We start from the raw sequence: 13,303 nt of genomic DNA, 5'->3' as shown, positions 1-13,303 counted from the left end.
TCAACAATTAGATATGATCTTAATGTAGTTGTGATGAAATGATTTGCATGTTTATAAATGAAGTGGCAGATAATGAACACGCACCTGATGGCTTTGTGTGTGTGTGTGAAGCGTGAACCATTGATGATTGAAGTATGTGTGTGTGTGTGTGTGTGTGTGTGTGTGTCCGATCAATCTGGATCTGTATTCAGAGGACACAGGCATGCCCCTGGTGTGCCCAGTTATTTAGTGATGATGACTCACCACTGTACAAATATTTCATATGCAGTTTGTATGCATGTGTGTGTGAGAACAAGAGAGAGAGAGAGGGAGTGTGTGTATCCCTGTAGGTAATGTCTGTGTTCATGGTGTATTTAAAGAACAGGTGATGACGCACAAACCGCTGCCAAACCTACATTCACAAGAGACAAACTTTAACGTACAATATGATCCTTTGCCACCCGCTTGACATATTATTTAAAATATTTAAAATTAAAAATAGTGTTATTGAAATTATTCCTATGCTGTTGTTCAATGCTGTGTCTGAAATACAAAATCATGACACGTATGACAGCATTAATTAAATGCAGTTCTGTCGCAGCATTTCACAACAGTTGTTATGGTTTGATATGTTTTTGGATGAGTTCGGTTTAAGAGGATCCCTGTAGGGTTTCCTGTGCTCGCTGTAGATGACCATGTTTATACTTTCTTTCAGATGAACTCTCTTTACCTCCTCCAAAAATCTCTTTCTCTCTGTTTCCCTCTCATGTTATATCAAAGTGCGACTGTCCCTCACTCCCAGAGCTGTTTCCACTCCTGCAGCATCCTTCTCTGAATTGCCACCCTTGAGAAACTCCCACATGTATCTGCATGCAGTCATTCTGTTTTTCCAAACATCTACATGCTCAGGCTGTTTCTCTGGAGACTTTAAATAGGCTTCTGTGTTCAGGTTTATATATGTGGAGAGACTGTGGACACACAGGAACTCATGGATGCATGGTCTGGAGTTAGAGCTGAGGTCAACCTCATATTTATAAATTAGGCTGTACCATTAATTTATTATCTGTATTTTGTTATTTGCCCCAAAAAATATCTTCACCCTTTTCAATAACAATAAAACTTTAAGCCTTTGCTTTCCAAAAAACAATGATTGAATAAATATGTACATGTGCAATTACCTGCATACACACACACACACACACACACTTCCTCACAGCCATCCCATGGTCTCCTAAAAATATGGGACATCCCGACTTGACAGCAGTAAGCTAAATCTAAAGCGAAGTCACCCCACGGCTGCATGTACCTTCATATCTCTCTCAGACCAGCACAACACACAATTATGACTCAAGTCAAGACAGATTTAGGCATGCTAAATTTATTCTTACATGCGACATCTACTCACAAGACTGTGTGTTTCACTCACCTGGGTGCCATCTACGATTGTAAAAAGAAGACGTGTGTTTGAGAACCAGGAGATATTGTCAAGCAGTCCTGTTTTTATCTTTTTTTTTTTTACAAACAAATACAAACAAATAACACTTTCTATTAAGATTTTCTTTTATCTTAAATTCCACTTTTTTTCTGATGTGTTACTTTGTGTATGCAATGGGCCACATTAAATGCAGAACAAAAGGTTGTTTAATGTGCATTTGACAGAGGGCATTAATTGGCAACAATTTAAACAGAAAGCATAACAAAATATTGTGTGACTGATCATTGCCCTGCTGCGACTCCAGACAGGGCCCCCTGAAACCAGAGGTTTTGTCCATCCAATGGTCGGGCCGTCGCTCCAATCGGAGGCTTCAGAGGAACAGCAGCCTCTCTCCCAGCAACCCGCTCCTCAACCTCGTCAATTCAGGTGTGTTATTTGCCATAAGTTTGGTGAGGAGGGTTGTTTACTTTGGCACTTTGCTGGGGCTCAGGTGGAGGAGGAGATGTTCTCATTTGCATGTAATGATATTAGGCTTGTTGTAAAGATGCCATCTCACATCAGCATGTTTTGTGAAAGTAAATATAGCTTTGCTGCCAGTAAGAGAATTAAACATGTAGCATACAGTACATGCCCACAACAAAAAAAAATCAGCCACCATGTAAAGGCACACATGCTTTATGTTTTTAGCTCTTGTTTGCACACAATCAGTTCTCTATTAGACTTCCATTATGGCACCAGCCATTGTTGCCAGGAGCTCATTCAAACAACTGCAGAGCCTCAGTAAACTTTGGCTACAAACCTCAAAGCATTCCTATTGATTGGCGTAGCTGAGCATTGCATAAGATGAAAGCAAACACTGAAAAGGCTTCTGGGACACCATCAGTATTCAGCTGAAACAATCAATGGAGGAAAATGTGTTTAAATTCCAGTCGATGTATGCAGCACCTTTCATCCCGTCACCTTTGTTGTTTTCTGTGTGATATCCAGCCACTTCTGCATGTGTCTCTCTAGGTGTGTATGATGAAGACAACCAGTGGACGGTCCAGGTGAACAGACTGCAGAAACTTATCGACCGCCTAGAACAAAAGGTAACTTCCTTTCTTTCAACATGCTCTTCTTCTTCTTCTTCTTTTCTGTCCATCTTCATTTGAACTGTCATCTCTCACTATTAGAGGATCCTATAATTTTTTTTTTTCTGCAGGAGATTCGACTGGAGCCTGTTGAGGAGGAGGTCCTGGAGAGCAAATCGGTTTGTTACCTGACTTGCACCTATTTTTCTCCTGTTGTGCTGCGGTGACCAGGTTGTATCACTCGGTTCTCATGTGTTGGAGCCACACTGATAACAACCAGTCAGAAGTTGCCATAGCAACAGCAGTGCTGAAACGTGTCAGAAGTATTTTTTTATATATGTATATAGATATATATTTATATATATCTATATATATATATAGATATATATATATATTTATATCAGCGTTTACCTTTAATCTTTGTGTTGACGGCTTAATATTCACTTTTAAAGACAATGGTAAGGGAGCAGCCATGGAAACGTGGGGGAGTGTGGAGTAAAGAGGAGAAGAGAACAAGGAGAGAAGAGATGGTGTGTTCTTGTATTGTCCATATGATATAGTTTGAGAAGTCCATTAGTTTATTGCCAATTATTTACAGTTTTTTTATTTTTCAAAATAAGAAACCCTGACCAAATTATTACCATTTTAGAATATTTTATTATTATATTTATAAAATTTTAAGTATTGTTAATGATCAGCTCACATATGTAGTTTTTTTAATTTTAGATTCAAAGGTGGGAGAAAATCCACATCACATTCCCTATTTCTATGTTTAATGTGGCAAATCCTTTCTCATATAGACACATTTGGTTTTGGGGCCTTTCACATGTGATACATTCACATGATGGATGATTTCAATGTAAACTAGAAAAGGTAATTTCGGAAGAAATTACGTGGGAGAGCTGATACGCTGACGAAAAATACGAGGAGTAAGTTAAAGTCAAAAAAGCGGATGAAAGAAAAAAGTGCCAAGGAAGCAAAGAAGTTGACAAAGTAGAAGAAGTTGAAAGAAAAGGAAGGAAAATGAAGTTGAAAGTACAGAAAAAAGGCAGGAAGTAAGCATGAAAAGAGAGGAACTGAACAAAAAGACAGACAAAGAAGAAAGTACAGGATGAGTAAGAAAGGGTTGAAAGGCAATGAAAGTAAGAAAGAAAGGTGAGGAAAGAAAAAAGTGCCAAGGAAGCAAAGAAGTTGACCAAGTAGAAGAAGTTGAACGAAAAGGAAGGAAAATGAAGTTGAAAGTACAGAAAAAAGGCAGGAAGTAAGCATGAAAAGAGAGGAACTGAACAAAAAGACAGACAAAGAAGAAAGTACAGGATGAGTAAGAAAGGGTTGAAAGGCAATGAAAGTAAGAAAGAAAGGTGAGGAAAGAAAAAAGTGCCAAGGAAGCAAAGAAGTTGACAAAATAGAAGAAGTTGAAAGAAAAGGAAGGAAAATGAAGTTGAAAGTAATGAAAAAAAGCAAGAAGTAAGCATGAAAACAGAGAGACTCAACAAAAAGACAGACAAAGAAGAAAGTACAGGATGAGTAAGAAAGGGTTGAAAGGCTATGAAAGTAAGAAAGAAAGGTGAGGAAAGAAAAAAGTGCCAAGAAAGCAAAGAAGTTGACAAAGTAGAAGAAGTTGAAAGAAAAGGAAGGAAAATGAAGTTGAAAGTAAAGAAAAAAGGCAGGAAGTAAGCATGATAAGAAGAAGAAGTACTTTATTAATCCCCAAGGGGAAATTAAATTGTTACAGCAGATATTAAAGTTATTACATTTAATGTTATTTAAATTATACAAATTGATAGTAATTAATAAAGTGATTAATAAAGTAATAAAGCAATCAACCTGTATGTAGAAAAGTAAAGTAATTTGTTTTTGGGGGTTTCAGTGTGTATGTGTGTGTGCATGTGTTATTGTTTATATTATGGAATTATAGAGTCTTATGGCCATGGACACAAAAGACTTCCTGAATCTCTCAGTCTTGGTTTTAGGAGGAATTAGTCTGGGGCCGAATGAACTTCCCATTCGCCACAGTTCCTCATGAAGTGGGTGGGCAGAATTGTCCAGTATGGAGTTGATTTTGTCCATCATCCTCCTCTCTGCCACAGCCTCCAGTCTGTTGTTCCAGTCCAACAACAGATTTTTCCTTCCTGATCAACTTGTTTAGTCCGTTGGCCTCGCCAGCCTTGATGCCACCTCCCCAGCATACAAACTGCAAAGAACAGTGCACTCGTTACTACAGACTGATAGAACGTCTTCAGTAGTTTGTTGCACACGCCAAAGGAACAGAGTCTCCTGAGGAAGAACAGTCTACTCTGTCCTTTCTTGAAGAGTGCATCTGTATTATTTGACCAGTCCAGTTTGTTGTTAATGTGGACTCCAAGGTATTTGTAGGAGTCCACAATCTCTACTTCGTCTCCAAGGATGGAGACAGGGACTGGGGTCTTCCTGCTCCTCCTAAAGTCCACCACCAGTTCTCTGGTTTTCTTGATATTGAGCTTTGGACAGTTGATGTTACACCAATCAACAAAGCTTTTTATCAAGTGAACTCAAAAGAGGGGCACTGAAGAAAAAGACAGACAAAGAAGAAAGTACAGGATGAATAAGAATTGGTTGAAAGGCAATGAAAGTAAGAAAGAAAGGTGAGGAAAGACAGAACTAGGAAGAAGAAGAAGAAGAAGTACTTAATTAATCCCCAAGGGGAAATTAAATTGTTACAGCAGTTATTAAAGTTATTAAATTTAATATTATTTAAATTATATAAATTGATAGTGATGAATAAAGTAATAAAGCAATTAACCTGTATGTAGAAAAGTAATTATTTGTTTTTGGGGGTTGGTGAGTGTGTGTGTGTGTATAAAAAAAAGAATATAAACAAACTAAAATAACCAAATAAAGGGGGATAAAGGGTGTGAACATATCCTGCCTAGTGAAGACGTCAAGGCCAACAATGGTGCCTACGGCAATCTGCCAGGAGCCAAGTGCTTGGTAAGAAGTGAAAGAAGTACGTTTTATCTCATTTCTCGGGGGTGTGCACATATTTACCTGGTTCACCTGAGATTATTTACATGTGAACAGTGAACAGAGTACAAGGGGGGGTCGCATTACCTGTAATGAGGTGAGACGGGAAAAAACGGACTTCTCCTTACGTTCATACGGATTAAATAAAAAGTGATGATTTGTTTTCGACTTGAATTGTTTCACTCAAAAGAAAACATTTCAAGCTTTCTAGCCATATAATTCTTATTTTTAGGAGCCAAGTATTCGCTGAGATTCTGGTTGTTTTATTTACGCGTCTGTGAAGAGAAATGGCAGAGACAGACAAGGCAGAGATCGCACCCTGTCGGCTTTCTTTATTTAAAAAAAGCACAACGTTTTGCTGTTATTATGATGGTATACCACTAAAACCAGATTTGAATGATACATTTCTTTTATCTGTACGATCAGAATTGACGGAGTAATTTCAGTTTGTTTCGGCCTTATCAGGAAACGATGCGTCAAAACGCGCCGGCGCTTGCGTCGACCCCAGAGGGTTTTAAGCAGCCAGTCGGGTTTAAGCAGCCAATATATATATATAGCTCGGTGGCTCCACACCAGCTAACGGGGCTAGGCTAGCTGGCTTTGACATTAAGCAGCCAGTCAGTCTAATTAGCAATCACAGATAGCCGCTGTTATGCTAATGCTTTGTTTTGATCTGTTGCTATGGTGACCTAAGCCCAGAGTGGGAGGGGGAGTGACACAGCGCTTTACACACGCTGAGTGAATGAGAGGCTAACAAAACTTCACCTCACAAAATGGAGGACTACAGAAAAACTATAAGACCTATCGAAATAATTCTTTCACTAACAGTGCCAGGAGGCTTCAACGAAGAGAGTGATCCGCTTTTTGTGAAGATATTCCAAAAAATGAACGATTGGTGGCGAGTTAGAAACAGCCTTCATTTCTGTTTTCCCCCAAAACGCTACGACCGTTTTAGAATGGGAGTGAATGAGAGATTGAGCAGTCACTCTCCGTCTGTTTGGCCACGTTGCGGAAAAACCGTAGGTCCTATCAAAATAAGAAAAGCATCGCCTGAAAGAAGACAAAAATCTCTACTACTTTTGAGAAAATGGTGTATGAAGAGTCAAAATTGTGGCCGTGACGGCGAGTTAGAGAGAAAAATTTTCCTTAAACTTAACAGCTTCTCCCGCTCTAGCTGTGACGTCACACGCTCTAGCCTGCTGGAGGATTCTGCAATACACACCAATGGAAAAGTTGAAAAATGACCAAAAACAGCCTAAAATATAAACTGCCAGAAATCAAAAAGTATAAAAGATATCAAGAAGCTGACTTAGAGACTAAAAGTTTAAAGGGTCTAGACCGGTTTAAAGTTGAAATGACGTTTCTAGCCCAAAGTATGACGATTTGGGAACCTCAAATAAAGAGGAAAGTTTCATGGAAGTTGAAAGTTTTCTCCATAGAAAACCATTGTAAAAAAAAGGTGAAAAAAGTTGAATAAAAGAAAAAGTATAAAAGATAAAAAGAAGAAAAGTAATAGCAGGAAAGTCCTCTGAAAGATGCACGTTTTGAAGTTTGAACGGAGTTTCTAGCCCAAAGCGTCTGGAAGAAGATAGCGACCGAAGAAAAGGGCGAAATAATAATAAAAAAAATAATAAAGAGCGAAGATAACATAAGTGGGAGAGCTGAGCTCTCCCACTAATAAACAGGGTTCATAAATCACAATAAATGTGATCATAACTGCTAATACTATCCCCGGATGGGTGCTGTGCCTCACTTTGCACCAGGCTATTTAAACAGAGCGCGATGCTCAAATGAAATCTAATAATTCACTTGTAGTCAGCAGCAATGTCCATCACAGTTTCTTCTTTTCACATTTGAAGTTTTGGATTTCACATAATATTTTTCATAAGGAATGGTTAGTACTACAGCGTCCATATCAGAGGTATCATAGCAGAGTGGACGATATAGTGGGAGCCATGCTTGTTAATATTACAGGTCACTGTCATGTGTCATGACCAGCTTGATGCAGACATCTCATCTTGAGTGTGAATTCATCAATATGTAATTGTGTTCAACGCTGTGCCACTGGGAATCAATGTGCTTCTGAGAGCAAACCAGTAATGACTCACTACACAAGACTGACGTGCGATGGTGTGACCGCGTTTGCGTTTGTGTTTTCATGCCTCACTGCATGTGCCCATTAGTGTGTGTGTGTGTGTAGGTGTTTTTTGTGTGCGTGAATGAGTGAGTGTGTTTCTCCCAAATTAGCCACTGAGTGAGAGCCCTGAGGTGTTTTATCAGCACACACAAACACACAATTAACACACACACTCTGCACCTTAGGCCAGCAACTCAATTCCTGTTCCCATCAGCCTCTCTGGGTCTGTCAACAATTCCTCATCAGCTGCAGGAAGTGATTATCCCTCTTTTTGTTGTCATGATGGTTTCAAGTGTTTCCTGATTATTGTTCCCTGCTTCTCACAGGTTTGTACGACAACATGCAGATGGTTTTTACACTTCAGGTACCAAAGTAACACGCCAGCATATGGGTTTGCTAATGTGTAAAGAAAATTGTTTTCAGGACACTGAAATTCAGAAACTAGATTAAAGATCCTATTGTTCATCTTACAGGTCTACTTTAGTTACCAGTTTTGTGTTAACACACTGAGCTCATGTGAAACCCTTCCAGAGGATTTCAGACACACAAGAAGCAAATCCTGACCTCCTGCCTTTGTGTGTGTGTGTGTGTGTGTGTGTGTGTGTGTGTGTGTGTGTGTGTGTGTGTGTGTGTGTGTGTGTGTGTGTGTGTGCGTTATCTCCTCCACAGCACATCCTGATCGTCCAGAGGCAGCTCTCGGTGCTGGAGGAGGAGCTGGAGGAGTTTCGTTTGGCTCTCAGACAGTATATGGAGTGTGCCTGTGCCCAGACTGGATGTCTACAGTCAGTTTCTATTTTTGTCCACATCAGAGATTTACTGTGAGGTTTTTCTATGATTTCAGTTTTAATTTCACTTTTACAAAGGCCTTTATAAAGACGAGCGTGACAGCAAAAGAGAAATTCAGCAGAAAATGAAATTTATTCAAACATAATGCAAACATGATAGGAGTGAAAGTAATAATTTGCCAGTGGAGAAAAATTACCATCTCCTCTAGCCAGATCTATTTCATAATGAAGACAGTTACATGGAGCTGAAAGTTCAAGTAACCTACAGTAGCTTAATCAGTTTTTAATTTGAGTTTATTTTGTGACACTTTCTCATCCCAAGAATCTTAACAATGAGCTTATTCAGATGTATTTAAAATGAAGGATGAATAGTCCTTGAGGTGAATAGTAGAATAATTACAGTGTTTTGAGATTGCCCTGAAATCTGGAGAATGCAGCTATTAAGAAAAACTGTAGCTGTTAGTGATGTTAGAACAATGCACTTTACTTTTGTGCTTTGTGCTGCACCTATAGCATAAGAGATTTTTTTGCATATAATTTCGGAGTCCAGTTAAATGTTCTGATGAATTAAAGCAGTTTTGAGCAGAGCCCTTTTACTTGATATGAATTACATTAAAAAATCTAGTCCACTGCAGTAAATCGCTCATTTAGATCATCTTCTGAGAACAGTGAATAAATCATGAAATTTTAAAAATAGAAACTGGGCTGCAGTGTAATGGTCATAAGAATTTTTGAATCTCTTCACTTTGGCTGTTGCATCATATAAGATGAGACATGAATGAATGTCTGAACTTTCTGTGTTTCTGGTCTAAAACTGCTGTGCATTTCTGTATTCAGCTCTGTCACCCGTGGCACGCCTTAGCAGAACAAACCGAATCACTCGCAAACAAAATCCAGCAGCCTGAAGGGCAGGGTGACATTTACATGCTATGTCATGGCAATTTCAGGAAACACCTAAACATGATAGCTCATTTTCAAATTAAAATGGGACTAAAACACCTAAAAAAATACTAGAAAAAGAAGAAGAAGAAGAAGAAGAAGATGATGATGAAGAAGAAGAAGTACTTTATTAATCCCCAAGGGGATTTATAGAGTTGGAGTTATAGAGTCTTATGGCAAAAGACTTCCTGAATCTCTCAATCTTGGCTTTAGGGGGAATTAGTCTGTGGCTGAGTGAACTTCCCATTCGCCACAGTTCCTCATGAAGTGGGTGGACAGAATCATCCAGTATGGAGTTGATTTTGTCCACCATCCTCCTCTCTGCCACAGCCTCCAGACAGTCCAGTTCCAGTCCAACAACAGATTTTGCCTTCCTGATCAACTTGTTTAGTCCGTTGGCCTCACCAGCCTTGACGCCACCTCCCCAGCACACAACTGCAAAGAACAGTGCACTCGCCACTACAGACTGATAGAACATCTTCAGTAGCTTGTTGCACACGCCAAAGGAACAGAGTCTCCTGAGAACCTTTCTTGAAGAGTGCATCTGTATTGTTTGACCAGTCCAGTTTGAACTCATCCACTTTCATCCGTTATCAGAGAGAAAGCATAGATCTTGACTTCACTTGGATTAACAGATGACAATTCAGTAAAAAACCTGCAAAAAGCAAAAAACAAACAGAGGAGCTGCTGTAACTGGCTGCCACCTAACAGGCACCTTTCTAGAATTATTTGATATATATTTGATATATGGTGATATTTGACCAAGCAGCATAGTCTGTACGCAGCGAGTGTGTGAAAAACAGTTGAGACAGCGGGGCTGTGTCGGGTGACAAGATGTTGCACACTAATTAGTGACTGCATGACTTGTGCTCTCTTGTTTTGCATTCTGCAGCATCGCGGTTCAGCGGCTGGCAAATGAATCACGCTTCATTCTCTATGAATTCTGGGAGCACAACAATGTGTGGAAGAAGTAAGTATTCAGCTGCACTATATGCCTCATGGGTAATGCACCCTGGTCTGTCCCAAATGATTGTCTTTGAGACTTTATATTCTTTAATCAATGGCTGCATTACACCATGCTGGGTTTATTAGTGGTATCAGATATTCAACACTAAATGTTAAATGTCAGCAGATATATACTTTGCTCTCATTGTTAATGCAACTAAAATGCCAATATTTAAAAATACATGTGCAATAGAGATTAAATTGGCCATTCAGAAAAATCATCAAAGGTGGGAGAAAAGATAGATCGTTTTTAATACTGTAAAGAAATCTCATTAAAATACAAAAAGCAACAATGCAATCGTTGGTGTCTTGATATTCTCAGACTACACAATTTATATAGATTTTTTGTTTTTAAACCAAACTTGTTACATCAAACTATGGGGAACTGTGATGTTCTAGCAAAAGTTACAGGACCTTTCACAAATTATTACCATGAGTAAACACTGTATTTATTGGGGTTTACTTTCTGCAGGGAATTAATTTATTTAGAACTACAACTTCAAACATAGGTTAAATGTGGTTTCATTGTCAATGTGACTATTATGTATTTTTACATTACGACTTGTAAATCATTTCAGTCATCTGCAGACAAACTACAGTAAAACCTTCCAGAGGGGGAACGTGGACTTTCTGGAAACTCCTGAGGCCATAACCACGATGCTGGTTCCTGGTAAGAACATTTCTTTATATTTATATTTTTTGTCTTTAGATTTGAGATTGCACATAGCTTTAAGGTCCAGGCGCCTGCGACCAAGATACATATCATATTCTGTAGATGGATGAATGGATGTGGATTTTTGGATATTTATGTAAAAGAGTCTTTAATGGTCAGATAACAGTCTTCTTCTTAGTGAAATGACTTAGTGAAATGATGTTTGACTTTCACTACTTTCACTACTTTCATTTAGCAGAGCATGTTCAGGACATAATTGATTGGGATCATTTTTGGGGGGATCACTGAATCTTTGTTTCCATCTGCATCTCCTCCACAGCCTCATGGTGGGTCCTCAACAACAACTGAAAGCAGATGAGCTCCACTCACTGATGGGAGCAAACAGTCACCTGTCAATACATGAGGAAGTCCACAGCAGCACATTCAAACACACACACACGCACCAGTTCAACACAATTCATTAAGTCATGGTAATTGGTATTGATTTTATGACCTCTCTGTTCCTTCATTGTTAGGTGGTAGCTGAGAATAGCCTGTGTGTGTTTGTTCTCGCTCATTAGACAACACTGACATCCTAAAAGCAATGACCTCATCAGACGGAGTCCAGTCTGATCATTTAACATCATTTCTGTGCTTGATGTGACATCATCTGCAGCCCAGGGTAGATTACACAAGTGTGGTTGTGTGTGTGTGTGTGTGTGTGTGTGTGTGTGTGTGTGTGTGTGTGTGTGTGAGAGAGAGAGAGAGACCGAGAGAGAGACAGGGGTATAACTGCATCAACTGTAGCAGCTCTGGGGAGCTCGTTAAACCATTATTCTGTTGTTTCTGTATCTAAGTGTCAAATTGAGGAATATATCTGTTGGTCATAAATAAAAATAATATATTGTTGTGTATGCTGTGTGTAGATTTCTCCATATCAGTAAATCACATTCACATTTTTATCTCAGATTTTTGGCTAATTTCCGCAAAACAATCATCCAAATCTTATCAGTCCACTTTCAGATTGAAGGTGACAATTTTCTTTCAGAGATAACAGTGATGTGTTAGTATAAAAATGACTGCAGATGCCACCACCTAGTGAAAAGAAAGCAAAACTGCAGCTGAGAGAAAAGACCAAGGAATTATTCTGAATTTGCCACCGCACAAAATGACCACTGTGATGTCAAATAAATATTTCATGGCAAACTTATTTATACATTTATACAAATGACCTAAAAGCTTAGAATCTAACTTAATTCACAAATGAATCAAAAACTTCAATTTGCTTCCTGAGGATTGTGGGAATGTGGTTTAATGTGGTTCAAAATAAGGGAACAATCCCACACTAAAAAAAAAAAAAAAGGTGTGAAACTGGTATTTTTTTAATAGACATTACATAACATTACTTTTTTTCTACTGAGCACCACTTACATAAAAAAACAGAAATGTGTCCTGTGAAATAGCCAAATCTATTCTAATTTTGGCAAAAATATCAACATTCATGCAAGACTCCGTATACAAAGAAAGAAGGAGTGTAATGTAATGACAGGCTGAGGTTCAGGTTGATAAAACTAATCGAGAAAGAACATGAAACCGTTCAGCCTTGACACCACAGATGCTTCTCCTGCAAAGCAAAAAGACCATCGAGTAAAATACTACAATAAACAATGGATTAAGATTATGTGGACTGAATCCACTCTAATCTTTCATTCATCTTAATTTGTTTCTACAGTTTTATTTTATGTCAAAGCAAAAGCAATGAATTTGGGTCAGAATTAATGTGAAAACAGTAACTTAATTAAAAATTCATTCTGCATCAATTATTGCTAAAGTAATTAGACCACACTGAAGTGGGAGTTTACAGAGCATTTAATTCACAATGTAACACACAGTACATGTGTGGATTTATTAATAGGTAGATTTATCTTTACGTTGCCTCACTGCAAGAAGGTTCAGGGTTCGAATCTCACTTTAGTTACTCCCCCTCAAGTACAAAGACAGGCAGTTTGAGGAACGTTGGCTCATAGAAAAAAACCACACGCTAACCTGTCAATAGCTCATACAAGCACAGAGGTCTGTCTCCTCAGAAATAATAAGGAAGCAGGCTGTCCTTCACCTCTGTCATGTTACGCTGCACAGACTCTGGACACACCAAGGACACTCAGGAGAGGAAGATCTATGTGAGTGATTTAACAGGATCAGCTAAAAGCCAGTGGCAACACATGACCCTGGCCCTTTTCAGTGCATCGCAGGAGTAACAGCTGCCCCCCCCCCTTTATCTAACATGTGTACATGAGA

At 38.8% G+C, this 13,303-nt stretch overlaps 1 protein-coding gene across 1 annotated transcript in view; it reads left to right on the top strand.

The window, feature by feature from the left end:
• Window positions 1-11,374, top strand: part of necab1 (N-terminal EF-hand calcium binding protein 1) — a 60,443-nt gene extending 49,069 nt beyond the window's left edge. The window contains exons 7-13 of the mRNA XM_026300389.1: window positions 1,719-1,840; window positions 2,426-2,502; window positions 2,616-2,663; window positions 8,294-8,406; window positions 10,241-10,318; window positions 10,932-11,023; window positions 11,346-11,374. Of these exons, the coding sequence (XP_026156174.1) occupies window positions 1,719-1,840; window positions 2,426-2,502; window positions 2,616-2,663; window positions 8,294-8,406; window positions 10,241-10,318; window positions 10,932-11,023; window positions 11,346-11,374 (559 nt within the window). The remainder of the gene's footprint in view (window positions 1-1,718; window positions 1,841-2,425; window positions 2,503-2,615; window positions 2,664-8,293; window positions 8,407-10,240; window positions 10,319-10,931; window positions 11,024-11,345) is intronic.
• The last annotated feature ends 1,929 nt before the right edge of the window (window positions 11,375-13,303 follow it).

Source organism: Mastacembelus armatus, chromosome 11 (genome assembly GCF_900324485.2).
Source record: "Mastacembelus armatus chromosome 11, fMasArm1.2, whole genome shotgun sequence".
Classification (NCBI taxonomy): Eukaryota; Metazoa; Chordata; class Actinopteri; order Synbranchiformes; family Mastacembelidae; genus Mastacembelus; species Mastacembelus armatus.
Note: the sequence above shows the minus strand (reverse complement) of the source record. Positions and strands in the feature narration are given on the sequence as shown.